At 42.2% G+C, this 17,638-nt stretch overlaps 1 protein-coding gene across 2 annotated transcripts in view; it reads right to left on the minus strand.

The window, feature by feature from the left end:
• LOC123367572 (gamma-aminobutyric acid receptor subunit rho-2) overlaps window positions 1–15,390 on the minus strand; it is a 36,967-nt gene extending 21,577 nt beyond the window's left edge. Inside the window, exons 1-2 of one of the 2 annotated variants that reach the window (XM_045011896.1) lie at window positions 15,213–15,320; window positions 14,606–14,666 (exon numbers count right to left, since the gene is read on the minus strand). In XM_045011896.1, the coding sequence (XP_044867831.1) occupies window positions 14,606–14,630 (25 nt within the window). In that variant the 5' untranslated portion in view covers window positions 14,631–14,666; window positions 15,213–15,320. Of the gene's footprint in view, window positions 1–14,605; window positions 14,667–15,212 lie in introns of both variants that reach the window. The other variant, XM_045011895.1, reaches the window with a different exon arrangement.
• Between the last annotated feature and the right edge of the window lie 2,248 nt (window positions 15,391–17,638).

Below are 17,638 nucleotides of genomic sequence, written 5' to 3' on the forward strand. Positions count from 1 at the left end.
CTGCTGCATTTTATTGAAGACAGATAGGAACACACAAAATTATTTCTTAATATTACTTTCCCAACTGAGAGATTTCTTTAGTGGCTACTGGGATGTTAAGGTGAATGGGAGGTGAGGCAGCCCACAAAATCTAAAGTGAGAGTGGAGTTGTTCACACTATGAGTGCACATACACTGGGAAAACCTGTACATGTTTTTCTGCCCCAGTGTAGGTGCACTGGTGGTAGTGACAGTGGAAGCTGTAGAATAAATGAGTGGCAGGTAATATTTCCATTGTTGCTACCATTGATGGGGCTGAAAAATGAATTTTCCTAATGTAGACAAGGCTTGAGAAATTGTTTAAGAACCCTTTCTTTAGGTCTACCTGTTTAATTAGTGTGGGCGTTGTTCACCACTGGAAAAAAACAGGACTAGCCGGCGAGTAGCGAATCAAATAAGTGCATGCCAGCTAAGATGATCCCTACAGCTGCTGCTGATCCAACTGTAGCATTTGCCCACACACCAACCACTATGTTTACTGTGGGCTGGGAAGGAATTCATTAGTGGGAGCAAATGTGGCACAATCACACCATTTTCTTTTCAGATCTATTTTCACTGTTTTCCTTTTTTAAGCTCTACTTCTTGTCATGTATTTTCCTTTGGTTTCCTTCACACTCTTCGAGGTGCTGCTGCTGACTGCTTAAGGCTGTTAAATTAATAGTTCACTACATGCGATAGGAACATGTGTCCACTAGAAACTAGTCAGTCTCATTAACCATCAACTCATTTCTCATATACTGCCACAGTGACATTTTGTAAAGTTCTATTTTTGGTAAACTGTAATGGAGACTTAATTTTTTTTAAGTGCAAATACTTTATAAATCAGCAGGTTTTAGTATTTTACTGTTTATTCAGCCTCTTCAATTGACTAGCTGTGGAGTCTAATAAGGTGAAATCAGTCAATTAATTTGTATCATACATGTGGCATTTTAATATGTTGATTTCCCATTTGACGTTTGTTTATACTGGGTTAAACCTTGGACACATCCACACCTTATTCAACTCTGTGATTATTTAGACTATCAAGTGACCTAAAAGTATTAGCCATGTTACTATCAAAAAATGTTGAATATTAAGACAAATAACATAGAATCATAGATTATTAGGGTTGGAAGGGACCTCAATAGATCATCTAGTCCAACCCCCTGCTCAAAGCAGGACCAATCCCCAAATGGCCCCCTCAAGGATTGAACTCACAACCCTGGGTTTAGCAGGCCAATGCTCAAACCACTGAGCTATCCCTCTTTATAACATTGTAAAGGAATGTTCCTTCTCAGTTAATTCCACATCTCTTTCATAAGGTAGCCTTTCAAGTAGTTAACAACATCATATTTCTATTTATAACAAGGTCATTTTTGACTTGCAATAAAATCAGTGGGGTAGAAACACAACTGTGGTATTAGCCATTATATAACATTAACGTTCATTAATATCTCTTCTTTGCTCAAACATGTAGGGATGCTATACTGTGGGCCATGGTATGAACGAATAATAATAGTCTTTTTATTAATTCCCTTGATGTCGTTGGATAGACAGCATGCATTCACTATAACAATATTCATTTAGTCGACCCTGTGATATGTCTCTCCAGCCTGTTTGTTAGAAAAGATCGCTGCTCTGAGTATGACAGTAAGGAAGTCTCTTAAATTAATTCATTTTCTTATACACAGCTTTATGCTGAACCTTATGTGAGCAGAATAACTAGTGCCATAGGGATTTAGACCTGACACAGAAGCAGGCACAATAATATTACATTCGATGACATAGCAGAAGGGGAGATTATAATATATTAAACTGTTGGTGTCTGACTTTCAGAAAGCCTTAATCCAGACAGCAGTGAAATGACTTAAATTAAATATCTCAAGGATCAAGTTATTTTATGATCATGCAAATATATTTGGTTGTTGATACATCCATCCCTCAAGGTCTTTGTATATTCAGGGTTATATTGTGACAAAGCTGCTTCCTTCACTGGGATCGTGCAGTAGCAGGATTCCCTGGAGGCATTGTAGACAACTCAGCCAGAAAGACTCCAGGGACACAGAGCAGGTATGACGACAACTGTCCCTACGTCCAACTCCCACATGCTCAGCTTTGTTGGTTACTGTGGAAGGGGGCAGGACCATATCCCCAAACCCTTTGAAATGTCTAGGGCCAACAGCAGCACTAGATTGTCCTTAGGGCAGAGGTGCAATCTGGCTTTTGCTGTGGAAAGCACTTATTATTTATTGTTACTAAATACATCCTCACAGTAGATTCCATACTCTGCATACAAAGCTATGATGATTTAAATCAAATCACATCCAAAGTCTGTTTACTGCTGCAGTTCTCAGGTGTGCCTGAACGCAGAATCAAAAAGGAACAGCAGCTGGGAGGAAAGGGAATGTAAATTCACATTTACCCCCCTCCCTCTACACCTCCCTTGAAAATGAAATGATAGTGCTGCATTCTAATGTTGTATCATCTTTTTCACTTTTGTGCATCCAGGGCTCAGTTTTGCACTGAAATAAATGGCGGTTATCATAGTGCAAGGGCAACCCCTAACGGTTCAATCTGTCGTGTTTTTGATACATTACAAACCCCAAAATAAAGACATCCCCTCTCTGGGTGTTCAGTTTAAAGATGGCCACATTCGGGAGTCAGGAGGAGGAGAGGACTGAGATTGGTTTTATCATATTCTTACACTGATGACGCTCTTTTTGCTTCCTCCCCCCCCCTTAGTTAAGTAAGAGCAAGATCCTGAGGTAATGATAAAAGAGTGAATGGAATAGATAGAGAGGGAGAAGAAGAAAAATAATTAAACCTGCAAGCCCAAATTCTGAGGCCCTTATCTCAAATAATACTGAGGGAAAGTCTGAGTAAAATTGACTTCAATTACTTCTATTGACTTAAGTAGAAATGTTTACTCTGCTTTTCTCAGGCAGATTCCTACCGAAGTCAATGGCAATTATCATTGTTTTTCTTCTTTTCTCTCTCTTCAGCACGTGTGCGGAGCTGAGGTTATGAGAAGATGAAGGAGATGGGAGCCTGCAGGAAAGCACAAGCATAGGGAGTGAGTGAACCGAGGTGATGCATAAGGGGAGTGAAGATACAGATAAGGGGAAGCTGGAGGTGGGGTAGCAAAGAGGTGAAGAACAGTACAGAAATGCAGATGGCATGGTTAGTTTGATTTAGCAGCAGGGAACTAGTGAAATTAATCAAATGGGTATGAATTCCCATATAGCCTGCACTCCAATTTATGAGAGAGAAACAGGAATTATTATTAGTTAATTGTATTATCATAGCCCCTAGAAGCCCTTATCATGGACCCAGACCTCATTGTGCTAAGTACTGTACAATCAGAGCAAAGGATAGTCCCTGCCCCCAAAGAGCCTACAATCTAAGTATAAAACAAAAGACAGATGAATACAGACAGTCAGATGGGAAAGCACCAGGAAACAATGAGACATCACTGTTCATCAAGACAGGTGGTGTTCTCAGCACACCAGTGGCCTAACCTTTGTCAAGTGTTTTGTAGGCATCATGGCCAAGGAGAGTTTTAAGGGTGGGATTTGAAGGAGGATAATGAGGTAGCTTTGTAGATGTTTATGGGGAGCTCCTCCCAAACATGAATGGAGCTTGGGAGAAAGCATGAAGGTGCTTTCTGAAAATTTAACAAGTGGGTGATGGAAGAAGGCACCATGGGCTGATTGGTGGTCGGAGTCGCCACCTCAGTAACAAATCAGAGATGATAGGTAGATTGGGAATAGGCCATAAGGGGCCTTGAAAGTGAAGGCAAGTAGTTTATGTCTGATGTGACAGAGAAGGGGAGCCAGTGGAGGGATTCAGTGGGGTGGGGTTGATATGGTCGAAGTGGTGGGCTAGGAAATTATTTTTGCAGCAGGATTCTGAATGAAGACAAGTGGGGCAAGATTGTGTTTGTCAAGGCCAGAGAGAAGGATGTTGCTGTAATTGAAATGCGAGATACCACCACCCTGGACGAGAGTTTTAGCTGTGTAGATGGATGAGAAAGGCCATATCTTAGAGATGTTACTCAGAAAGAATCAGCAAGATTTAGACACAGACCTGTCTCTAGATCCTTGCATCCAGGCTGAGTCAAAGACCATGCCCAGGTTACAGGTTTAAGTGATAGGCAAGACTGTGGTGCTGTCCACACATTTATTTTGCATATACTTTGTAATTTTCATTTAAATTCCCTGTCTCTCCACATCACTATGTAAATCGATACGCTACAGCGATTGTATGGGTAAAAATTACACAATATTTGTGCTCTGGAAAATGAAGTCTCACTGTACAATACTATGAAATTTTAACAATAGATGTATATTTATTACCTATGTATACACACATGCCAGGCAAACATTTCTTTGATTAGTCTGAACACATTATCATCATGTTTATAAATTGGGAAACCAATGCACAGAGAGATTAGATGATTTGTCCAAGACCACAGAAAGTCTGAGGCAGAGCTAGGAAAACAATCCATTGCATTTCTTGATTAAAAGCTCTCTATATAAAGAGATCTCATTAACAGGAAAATTAGAACAAACACACTGATTTCTTCAGCAGAGGGGATTGTTTATTCAGGCAATTATGTTAGCGATCGTTGGCTTACAACACTCAATCCTCTGGTCTCTGTGTTATGAACAAGCACGTGATACTGCTCAACTCTTCTCACTAAATTCCAGTGTGACAAGTGTGCAACAATCTAGAGCCACTTCCTTTGGATGAATCTACCCATTTCCCTGCCTGATCACAGAATCAGCATATTTCTGATTATCGTGGCAACATAATATGCAAACAGTATATGTCGTATTCTTGTCCTGTTCTTTGCCATTATTTCTTCCCTATTTCAGGGCTTGAAAAAAACTCAAACAAAATGCATATGCACATCCATTTATAGTAGAGTGGTGAGTCTAAGAAACTGCATAGCAAAGCTGCCAAACCCCATACATTAGTTTGGAAATCAGCTCTGGTTGTTACATTAATTGTGTGCCTTGAATTACCCACATAGATTTATGTTACTTAATAACCAGTTCTCACAGTCCTTCCATAGTAGATGACACCCCAATACCTAAAGCCATGTGAACTCCCCACAGGCTGATTTTAACCAAATCCCAATTTTCTTTATGCTGGTTTACACGTGCCAAAAATTCAAGAATTCTGCATGTGAAGCTGTAAGGCAAAACTAACATATAGCAATATCTCAAGACTTTCTGACTGTAAGATTTTTGCTTATGGCTCTTCAAAATTTAGATCAATGTACATTTTTCACACTTGGTGAAGAATCGCATATTAATTACTTACAATATTTAAAGCAAAACAGAAATCCAGCAACAAATACTCTCTTCAAACTGCAACAAACCCTGGGTATTCTTAAAGGTCAGTGTGGCTACAGAACATACTGTTGAATTAAACAGCTGTTGATCAGTCATAGAAAGATGTCAAGAGATTTTTGGTCTCACTAATCCTTGTGATCATTAGGAAACTGCTACATTTTTAATCCTGTCTCTCTGCAAACTAAACTGTTCAACCACCAGGGCTCCAGATGCTTAGCCAAATTCCCCACCAACTGCCACTAATGAGGAGCAAACAAAGAAAATCTCTCTATTGAAAGGGAGCTGGAGGAGGTGCAGAGCTGGGCGAGGATGAGCCCTCTTTCCCACCTCCCCCTCCCCCTCTAATGGGATCAGTGGTAATGCAAGGAAGGAAGAGGGCTTGTTCTGTTATTGTATAACGTGATCTTCATTTAATACAAGAGCACTACATTATTCAAACATATCAACTACACCTGTAGCTTAATACTGTCAATACCTAGGGCAGGTCTACACTAGAAGTGCTACACTGGCTGCACCACTGTAGCACATCTGGTGAAGATGCTCTGTGCAGATGGGACAGCGCTCTCCCGTTGGCATAATTACTCCATCTCCAAGAGAGGCAGAAGCTATGTCGGCGGGAGAGCGTCTCCTGCTGACATAGCACCAGTGTGGACAGCGCTTAGGTCACTGTAACTTGTGTCACTGGTGGGGGGGGGTGTCTTTTTCACACCCGAGTGACGCAAGATAGATCGACCTAAGAAATAGTGTAGACCTGCCCCTAGATGTCTATATTTCTGGACAAAATTTTCAAACTTGGGTGCATAATCCACATTCAGGCACCTAACTCATCTGGGGCCATGTTGACATAGATGTTCTTAGCACAACTGGGTACTGAGCCCAATTGGGGTCCATGGGCACTATTGCAATACAAATAGTAGCAACCAGGAAGTACCCTGATTTTCAGAGGTGTTGGGCACCTTTCATTCTCATCAGGGCCGGCTCCAGGCACCAGCCCAGCAAGCAGGTGCTTGGGGCGGCCAAGGGGAAGGGGCGGCACGTCAGGCTCTTTGGCCGCAATTTGGCGGCGGGTCCCTCACTCCCTGTCGGAGGGAAGGACCAGCTGCCGAATTGCCGCCGAAGACTGGAGCGGCGGCAGTAGAGCTGATCACGGCTTTTTTTTTTTTTTTTTTGCTGCTTGGGGCAGCAAAAACCTTGGAGCTGGCCCTGATTCTCATAGAAGTAAATGGGAGCAATAATTTATGTGAGCCTGCTCCTGTGAATAAATTTATTCATGTGCTCAAGTGTTTGCAGGATTGAGACTTGAGGCTTAAGGAGAGGCTTGGGGTCTTAGCATGCAAACACTTAATGTGCTAAACTTACCACGTAGTCTCACTGACATCAGTGGGGCTACTCAAGTGACTAAAGTTTAGCATGTGCACAAGTGATTGCAGAATCAGGGCTTTAAGTTTGCATGTCTGCTCCTCTGTGTTGCTGTGTTTAAGGAATTTGTTTGGGGCTGGTTGTAGCATGCTTATGATGCACTGTGAGCCACTGGGCTTTTTGAACAATTGAAACATTTGTAAACAGGCAGCTTAAAGAGCCCTGGAGTGTCTTAGTGCTACTTTAATAGCCCTCTAATTCATCTTAAAACCAATTTTTCTTGACGCTACCCCTGAAACAATGGACGTGCTCATTTTTTTTAATGCTGCATCTCTGCTGAAACACAAGGGTTTGTAAGAGACCATGAGATTCTCCTTGGTAGACACCTGCTTTGCACCTTCAGAGATCTGGGTTCAACTTCTGAGTTAGGTCAGAACTGAAAAACAAGCGTTGATTTCATCCCAGATTGTGTACATCACAAAACCACGTCACAGTTCTGACAACATGCAGTTGCTGTTAAACCAGGTCCAGGATGGTAATAGCGGGAATAGCTGCAGCCCCAGATAAATTTCAGCTGGCAAAGCTCTGTGGAGAAATGTATACAGCACTGTACTGTGCCTGGCTCACGAGCGCTAAATTCCCTACATTTTATTTTTAAAACGTTGATTGAATTTTGGAGCTCTGGAAAGATGCCAGATTAACAATCCTGGAGACTGAATTCTGGGGTTGGGAGCAGACCCTCAGCTGGTGTCAATTGTTATAGCTCCAGCTATAAGCCAACAGATCTATCTATGTTAGGTATGATATGGCCCACGTTACTGTAATATCTGCGCACCCCAAAAGTGCTTAGGTGCCCAACTCCCATGGAAATCAATGGCAGCTAGGCACTAAGGGCACAGCTCCACTGTGATAGAAGCATGGCTGCTGCTGGCCCAGATCAGCTGACTCGTGCTGGTGGGGGTCAGGCTGCAGAGCTAAAATGGCATTGTAACTGTTTGGGCTTGGGCTCAAGCCTGGGCTCTGAGGCCTGTGAGTGGGGACGGTCTCAGAGCTCGGGCTCCAGCCTTGGATTCATTCACAGAGCAGGGAAAGCAAGATGCCTCCAAGAGGCAATTTAATGAATCTGTTTCTAAAAACTCCAAACTCCCTCCCTCCATTTATTTCAGTTTCACACTGCTGGTCCTGCTTTAGGAAATGCTTCCTACACATTGGGGGGGGGGAGGGGAGAGGAGTGCTCAAAATTTGTAATTAATTTAAACAAAAATCAGCTTTTGCATCAAAATGTGTGAAATTTACCAGGTTTCAATGTGAAAACTGACATTTCACACACACACAAAACGTTGCCTAAAGAGAAATTTTGGGGCCACAAAATGGCCTTCACCAAAACTGTATTTTTTTCATGAAAAGTATTTATTGTTTTCACACAGCTCCAATTCAAGAGTAATCATTAATGTACAGCAGTAAAAATAACTGAGATTCACCTTCCAGCCTCTGCATGTGTTTACTGCAATTTAGGGTCTCAACATCCCCCATCTCCAAGCTGATCAGTGTAATGCTAAAGACTGTGGTATATGGCAACTGAATCAGATTTAAAACACACCACTGTATCTTCTCTGACTGCTGAATATATAGGCCCTGATACAGGAAGCTACTTAAGCACGTGCCTGACTTAAAGCACAGGAGCACTGACTTCAATGGGACTACTCACAGGCTTAAAGCGAGGCCCATACTTCAGTAACTGCTGAATGGGAACCAGGCAGACTTCCAGGTGTCATGCTGGAGCTATCCTTGGAGCAGGCCAAGACTTATAGTCGGATAGCTCAGAACACAGCATTTGACATTTGTATCACAGGTTTTTTAAGAGCAAAATGGGCCTGAACCACAAAGTTCTTATCTGGGTCTGAACATACCCAAAATTCGGGGACATTCAGATCTGGGCTTTTGGTTCAGTTTCTTATCCCAATGGAGTCCAACTACTAAATACAGATTCAAATAGGAACCTCATCACAAATGGCCTAAGTGGTATGCAACCTGAATAATGAATGGAACTCATTGAAGAGTAGGTTAAAAAAAAATATGGAGCACCTCATTGTAGGTGAATCTGAAAGAAGCGAGGGAAAATTCAGATACCTTATTCCCAGGGCACTGGGCTGTGATCCAAGGAATGGTTTGCCACTTGGGAAGGAAAACTCTGGAGGACAGAAAGACATTTTCAGATTAGTCTTGAGCTCCTTTCCTATGGGTCTCACTCACATCCTGGGACATCTTGTTGTATAAAACACCCTCTCTGGGATGCAGTTTAGAAGACAAAAGGTTCAGGCCAGTTCTCTGAATAGAAGAGTTTTGTGCTGGGTACTCATGTGATATAAGCTACTGTGATTTTTTTTATGGGTATAATCCTACTGAACGCCTTAGAAGATAGGAAGGAGTGGGCTGCATTGAAGTTGTCTGAAGTCAGTATTTGCAATCTGCTGTTCTGCCAGCTCCAAGATGAAGATTTTGTCATTTCCCTTTAATTTCAGACTCTGCCACAGAGTTCAAAAGCTCAGAGTTCTGTCAGTTTCTTTTGATATCAGTCTCCTTCTCTTCATCTGCCTTTCAACTGTTAAAATGAGATAGCAGCAGTGGACTGTGAGGACAAAAATTCCACGTGTGACTAAAATGAGCTTGATACATCTTTTCTGACATGCATTTTGTAAGTTCAGTCTCATTCTGAGGCCAAAATAGTGGCTATGCAAATAAGATCAATCCCAGGTTCAGAGAGGAGTGAGAAGGAGTTGTAACACTTGTTTATTATTTATACTGTGGTAGTAGCTAAAGGCCTCCACAAAGGTAGGAGCCTTATTGTACTAGGTGCTGTACAAACATAGCTCGAGACAGAGCCTGATCTAAAGAGCTCACAGACTAAAAAGACACAAATGGAAGACACTCAGGGCAATTGTTCAAATCATGATAGAAAAAAAAAATCTGGGAGGCCACAGTATAAAATCCGATGTGTCTGAGCTGCAGCCCAGCCTTTGGTGATTCTGTACACCCCATAAACTCCTATTTATTTTTTGTTGGGTAAACAGCGTCCTTCCATAGTCTGTGCCTCAAGAAACGTAAGCTGACTCCCCACTAGTACTTGAGCTTCAGTGGCACTTGAACTTCGGCCTCCGCCCCTCCCCCGACAGATCAGCTAGCTCTGTCATAAAGCCACAGTTCCCTCGAGCTAGAGATGTGTGTGTGCAGGTGGGAGTTGGGTTAGAGTTAACACTCAAGTTATACCTTGAGCTAACAATGCTGTGGCAACATATGCTCTTAGTCTCTGGGTTTGGTCTCGAGAGGCATGAAAGACAAACAAAACTGTGGGTGCTCAGCACATGGGAGCTTAGCTCTAAAACAGATGCAATCAATTAAGTTCGGACACAGGCTACATTCAGTAGGTTGAGTATCACTGTATCAAGGGGAAGGGAGGGGCGATTGATTGTGTGTTTTCCCATTTTACTGCTGGATTATCATTGCAGAAGAAGTGAGTTTTACCCTAACCTTTGACACTAACCCTATGTGAGCCATTTATGCCTTCACTCACCCAACTGTCCTTAGGTGCTGATAAAAGTATTATTCAACAAGCGCAGCAAGATCTAGCTGACATTCTATATGGGTAAGTATAACATGAAGCATTAGGTTGTTTCTCAGCAAAGGAGGTACAGCTATTTTGAGTATCAACTAAAGCTGCTTATTCACAGGCTCCCTGTAAAATATGAAACATCATAGATGAAATGCTTAAAATGGGTGTTTAAAGAAGAGAGCACAACTAAAACATTTACATAATCTTTAAATATTAATATTTGTAAATAATACCTGAACATCTGCTGGCTTGAGCAAGGTCACTGGCATGGAGATAACTCCAAAAGGGTCAGAACAAATGCAATCTATTTTAGGACGGGAGGAGGCTGCACAGAACATTAGTAACACAACAATCTTTGTCATTATCACTTTACCCAATAGCTGTCACTAATGGGTTGACATCAGGCAAGACTTAACTATGACAGTTGGGCTGTTAATAACACAGCTTACATAACGTCTGCTCTAGCGCTTTACAATGGTAACTTCTCTTGGATACTTCACCTTCCTTCTAATAGTCTTCCCCAGTCTCTCCTCACAGAACTCTGGCTCATTTTTCTCAGGTTTTACAAACATGCTACATGATTTCACTACAATCTAATACTACTGCCTAGGTCCCCCGTGAAATTCCCTGTGGATTTTTGCGGAGATGACAGTCATTTTCATTTGGAACATAAAGTTACAGGCCTGATTCACAGTATGTGACTCTGCTTTTTTACCTGATTCTTTTTACACTAAAGCTCCTTTACAACACTCTGGGAGTGTAAAGGGGCCTTACAGTGGGCACAGATTACAGTTGCACCCATCTTTAAGGCCCCTTTACACTCCCTGAGCCAGGGCCGGCTCTAGACCCTAGCGCGCCAAGTGCGCCTTGGGGCGGCGTCCAGCGGGAGGGTGGCAGGCGGCCCCGGTGGACCTCCCACAGGCATGCCTGCAGAAGGTCCGCTGGGACCGCGGCTCCGGTGGACCTCCCGCAGACGTGCCTGTGGAGGGTCCGCTGGTCCCGCGGCTTTGGTGGAACCTCCGCAGGCATGCCTGCGGGAGGTCCACCAGAGCCGCGGGACCAGCAGATCCTCCGCAGGCACATCTGCAGGAGGTGCACCGGAGCCGCGGGACCGGCGACTGCCAGAGCGCCCCCCCCCGTGGCGCGCCGCCCTGCTTGGGGCAGCGGAAATCCTAGAGCCACCCCTGCCCTGAGCAGTACAAAAGGGCCTTAGATTATATGAGAATCAGGCCCCATTGACTTCAGTTTTATACTGGTATAACTCCGCTCGAGTAATGCAGTGGTGAATGAGGCCCTATGATTTTATTATGTATAACATTACATACAAAGTATCAAAGGGGTAGTCGTGTTAGTCTGGATCTGTAAAAAGCAACAAAGAGTCCTGTGGCACCTTATAGACTAACAGATGTATTGGCGCATGAGCTTTCATGGGAGAATACATCATGTGTCTGATGAAGTGGGTATTCACCCACGAAAGCTTATGCTCCAATACGTCTGTTAGTCTATAAGGTGCCACAGGACTCTTTGTTGCTTATTACATACAAAATATATCCAGTTAATTTACTCTATTTTTTTCCTAATCTTTTTCTATATGATTTATTTTAGCACTAGAAATATACACAACAAGATTTTTTTGATACCACAGGAACCTAAAAGATCCAGCTCCTGCCACAAAGTTGTCTGGTTGCATTTGATTTGTGTACAAAGCCTACAGTCTAATATAATTAAGCTGTTGCCAAGGTTAGTTCTTAGTCATACACAGTTAAATCCTGTTCAGCTGCACCCATTTGCTGACACCCATTGTCAGCCTTGGGCAACTTTGCTAGTTCAAAGAAGGCCTTTGTGAGATGTCATTGTTTTCAGCAGAAATTACAGAAACATGGTCTCCCCACCCATTCCCCACCTCCCGCCAAGATGCTTTCAAAAACTCATCTCTGAAGCTGAAAGTGCAATTTTCTGAAATGTCTTCAAATGCAACTTCCAATAGTCTGCTCAGTAAGTTGATGAACATTGGGTTGAAGTAACTGATTTTGCAAAGACTGCTTCAGGTTTTTAGGATTTTGCAGGATCCTAAAGATTGTATTTTTTTTAAATACTCTGTTAAAATGGGCAAAATATTTAAAATACATTGTATTAAAGTTACAAGAATGACAACGTAAACATGCCTTTATTTATTTGGGTGTGAAACATACAAAGAGAACCTCTTTCAGGCTCTGGGAGCACAGATAAAATATTAAAAATACAATAAAAGACAGAAGAAAATACAATAGAACACTAGCAGCAGGTCCCATAAAACCTAAAACTTCAGCACAACAAAATCTTGTCCTTCAGCCTCCCCAAGAACCTTTCACACCAAATGCATAGCAGTCCCGCCAGAAAGAACATCCCCTAGAGATTACTTGATTCAGGCTATTTCAGACCAAGTGAGGAGAATGCATCCCAAAGTAAAGGGCCTGCCTCAGGAGAATACCCCACCAGCCACTCCCTCTCGTATAAAACAAGGACATTCCAAGCCAAGCCCTACTCTTCATCACACTTGTAGCAGTATCATGAGAGCGCGAGCCAGTGCCGTACTGTCTACTTCAAGTGTTCAAAAATCATGAGGCTAGCTTGAAAATCCTAAGATTTTTAACAATAAAAGATGCTTAATTCTTTTTTATTTGCATTCCAGTATCTGAGCCTTTAGGGTGCACTTGGATCATGTGCTTTTCTTTGCTACCACAGTGACTAGAAGCTTACTGCTTTTTTCCCCATGAAAGCAGAGATTCTCATGTAAACACATGATTCCAGAAGTTGGGGCTTTAAGTAAAACAGCAAATGTCATGAGACTCGCAATAAAATCATGAGAGCTGGCAACACTCAACTAGGCAGGTCTCAGGCAATGTAAATGTAGGGCTTTTTAGGTCAAAATCAACACTTTCAACTCCATTAGGAAACCTCTAGGCAGCCAGTCAGTTCCAGAAGTCCAGGTCATGTGCTCACAGTGACATATTCCACTTAACCAATGGGCTGCTGCGTTCTGTACTCATTTCAGGTTCTGAACCGAGTTACAATACAGCATCTTCTTACACAACAGTTTTGCTGGCTGAGTGTATCCTGAACTATTACTTGTAAACTGAGTAAATTTGATCTGGAATCATTGGGAGATAAACATGGATCCTACAGTGCCATTTTGCATTCTGTTTTGGGAATACAACCATACCTAAAGCATTTTTGTCTACTTTCTTTTGGACTTTTAAATAACATTTTAATATAATGCTGAATAATGTGGCTAAGATTGCCAACCACTGCAGTCATAGCAAGATAGGAATATAGATTACAGGCAGCACAGCCTTTCAGATTGTGTGGTCTAACGTGAGCATGTGGTAAATACACGTCTGTGCTGGAGTTCTTTACCCTTGTTTCCGTTGGTAATAATGTGCCATGTTGTGTAAGGAATGCCTGGCCCCGTCCTCCTAAATTATCAGTACAGTGTGTTAAAGGCAGTTCACACAGCCATGAGTGTCTGAACTTGCCCTCCTCACTTCTGGGAGGGTCGTTAGTAGCACAAGCCCCAAGTTTTCCAGTTTTAGCATTTTACTTCTGCCCTTTCATTTTCATCAACAGGGGGATCCACCCAACCCAAACCTTTCAGCACCAAAACACAGCCCTCTAGTGCTTGAGCTAAAGGAGAACTCTTGTAGCTATAGATAAGTAATAGGCTTGTTATAATCACTGAAGCCAGTCATCAGAGGAGATACATCATTGCGTGCATGCAGCCAGTGTTTAACACCACTGCTTCCTCCTTGGAAGCAGGAGAAAAACAGATAAACGGAAAAGTTGCTGTTCCAGAAGCAGTTACAGGAGAACTTCTATAGCTAAAAACGTTTACCTCTTGACCTCCCTCTTTTAAGGACCCGGCATAAGGAGGCGGAGGACTTATGCTGACTTACAGGGCTAGGGACTCAGTCTGAGCAGTGGAGCAGGACAAAATATCAGAACATTCCTAGTTTTTAGGGACAGGTGGTCACCTTAGCCTGGGAGCCGCTTGAAAGAGGACAGGATAGGCTTTCCAGAACCCAGTTGTCTGTTAGGAAGACTGAGGGGGCATCTTTGATCTGCTGGCTCCTGATACGTGGTGGCAGGAACTAGCTCTCTGCCCTCTGCAACAGCTTCTCCCCTTACCTGCTCTTCTTTTTCCCACATAGCTTTTCTGGGCTAGAGCCAACTACAGGGAGGATTACATCAGGGCTGACATCGCCACTGCTGCCATGACCTACCTCTGGAGTAGTGAGCAGAGATCATCCTTTAGAATCAAGAGGGTGGCTCCTAAGCAAATTCCTGTGGTTGATGGGTGGGAAAAAGATGGAAAGGTGTTGTGGCCTGGTTCCTTCTCCTCCTATGCTGTTGTACAAGGTTATGAGAAATCAGGTTTACAACTTGACAAAACTATTCTGGTTCTTCTGTGAGCATGCAGAGTGACCTGGCTGATGATTTATCTGTTTAATTATTTTATGATTTAATCATGTCAACTCAGAAGCTCATCATTAGCCTTCTTCACAACTAGAAATAAACATCCAACTAATAACTGTAGCTGTTCTTCCCTTCTAGACACAATTCTCAAGCAGAGTGAAATATCATTTAAGAAAAGGTCTAGATCCACACTCTTGGAAGCACTACTCAGCCGAAGGAGAGCTTAGCTATAGAAAGGAGTCTGTCTGTTCTCCTGGGGTACTGGAGGCCAAAGTCTGCTACAGTTACCTTGGAGTATCCACTGAAGGTACTGGGATTCTTTCCACCTTACACAGAGGTAGGAGAGAACAATATGGCTCAGAGATATTTTACCAAAACAAATGAACTGAAAAATAGACAGAACAACATTCCTACCTCCAAAAGCTGGCCTCATGGTGAAATCATGGTCATCGACTCTCAGAAGCTGATCTGTTTTTCCTTTCCGAGTTTTGGTCATGTCATGATTCTTCTTATAGATGTGGCTGTAAAAGATGAACAACATGCCTGTCTGTCACTCCAGATCTGTAATCATTGTACCCAAAGTGACTCTAAAAAGATGACACCTTAGTGGATGAGAGTTATTTTGTCTCACTGGTTTCCATGCAATGTTAAGGAGTAGCAATATGCATGGTAGTTTTGTCTGAGCAACTCCCCGCTGCCGGAATTACCATGAGAGCAGCAGGACTTCTGGGCATGGTGGTGGGGAAGGCAGCATGGAGGAGACAGGGATGCCCTGCTGCAGCTACTAGCATGGAATTACCATGCATACAGTCTACAGCCATATTTTTAATGTCCATTTCTAAGTCTAACAAGGTTCTCTCAGCTGCCAGACCTGCAAATTCAGGATGGTCTCTGAGAATCAGGCTGTGCTCTTTCTACTTCAGATATCATTACTGTCAAAAGGATTCTAGAATGAGAGTGTAGCAGGTAATTTTGCTGAGGATGCTCAAGGTAGGCTAGGAAGCACCTGCTTTTCTTCTGCTACACATTGTTTCTTTTGTGCTGACTACAGTAAAAATAGGGTTTGATCTAAAAACTAAACTGATGTGACTTGGACTTCAAACAGGTCTGCCCACTATCAAGGTGGGTGAGGTAATATCTTTTAATGGATCAACTTCTGTTGGTAAAAGAGACAAGCTTTCGAGCTACATCTGACCTGAAGAGCTCTGTGTAACTTAAAAGCTGGTCTCTCTCACCAAGTTGGTTCAATAGAAGATATTATTATTTCAACTAATATACCCCTCACTAATATCCTGGAACTGACATGGCTACAACACCACTTCATACAGTATCAAGGTGACATTATTGTAGATTCACTTTTGTTTGACTATATTTATGCACTGTCATATGATGCTCTCAGTCCTCTGCACCAATGGGAGCTGTGCGTGTGGATTGGGGGAAGCTTGTTTCCCATAAACCTTAGTACTTGATAACCAAGTAGTAATAAAATCACTCCATTCCCTCCAGGGTATTAGTATTGCATTGTTCTCTCTCTACCTGAAGTCTACCTTAATTCTTAGTCCTCCATTGCCCCGTATAACAAGTGAGAAAATGAATTCATTTTTCATTCAGATATAATGGAATATACCACAAACTAGAACCATAGTAAGGAGTTAGCAACAAGCCCCTGAATAAAGGGCTAAAAAAAAATAACCAACCAGCATACACTGGGAATTCAATTATAGTCCTGTCAGCTAACTGTCCCATGCACCTCTAAGAGAAAATCCGATTCTGCAATCACAACAGTTCCACATCAATATAGGAGGAAGGATTAGAATAATTAAGATCTCTGAATCCCTTTGCCCTGAAAGTGAGATCTTATAAGAGCTAAATACTGCTGCAATTAATGATCAGAGAGTTACTAAGAAAATAAAAGGGGTGAAGTAGGACAGTTAAATCCATTTGTTTGGGGGGTCATTAGCTGGTAGAGGCAGAACTTGAGTGGAGGAATTAGAACTCTATGTTGGCAATAGTGAGTGCAAGAAAAAAAGACACCAAATGAGGATGAGAATTTCCAACAAAAACAGATCTTAAAAATAAACACATGAATAATCCACTGAAATCAGTAAGGATCAGGTCTATGGGTAGAAGTGTTTCTCAGCATGTGTGTTAAATACTGGTGTTATCTGTTTGCATATAAAGTTAATTAGGGCAAGATGATGAACAGGTGGAAACACTGGCCAATAGTCTGTGCTCAGTTACAGATGTGCGCAACTCCATGGGTGTTAACTGAGTTGCACTCTTATTAAAATCAGCTATGCTACTAGAGGGTACCAAGTGTTGCACCTATTTTGAAAAAGGCTGTAGGGCTGATCTAGGGAATTATAAGCCTTACTTCATTGGGGGTATATTAGTTGAAATAATCATTATTAAACAGTTAGATGAACATGATATGATAGAGCCAACCCAGCATGGCTTCTGTAAAAGAAAAGGGTGCATCTCTCTAATATGTTAACGTTCTTTAAGTCAACAAAATGGCAAATTAAAGAGAACAGCTAATAAAATTGATTTGGGTTTTCAAAAAGCCTTTGATAAAGTCTCTCACCAAAGGGGTGTATTAAGGAAATTAAATAATCATGGGGTGAGGTGTAAAATACTGGTATGGATTGGAAACTAGCTAAGAGGCAGAAACAAAGTAGGAATAAATGGTGGATTTTTACCGTGATGAAAGGCCAGCAATAGGGTGGCCCAAGATCTGTACCAGGACCAGTGTTGTACAACACCTTTATTAATTACTTGTAGAAAAGGTGAACAGAGAGGTGGCAAAATTTGTAGTTGACTTGAAATTATTAAAATTACTC

The sequence above is a fragment of the Mauremys mutica genome, chromosome 3 (assembly GCF_020497125.1).
Source record: "Mauremys mutica isolate MM-2020 ecotype Southern chromosome 3, ASM2049712v1, whole genome shotgun sequence".
NCBI lineage: Eukaryota > Metazoa > Chordata > Testudines > Geoemydidae > Mauremys > Mauremys mutica.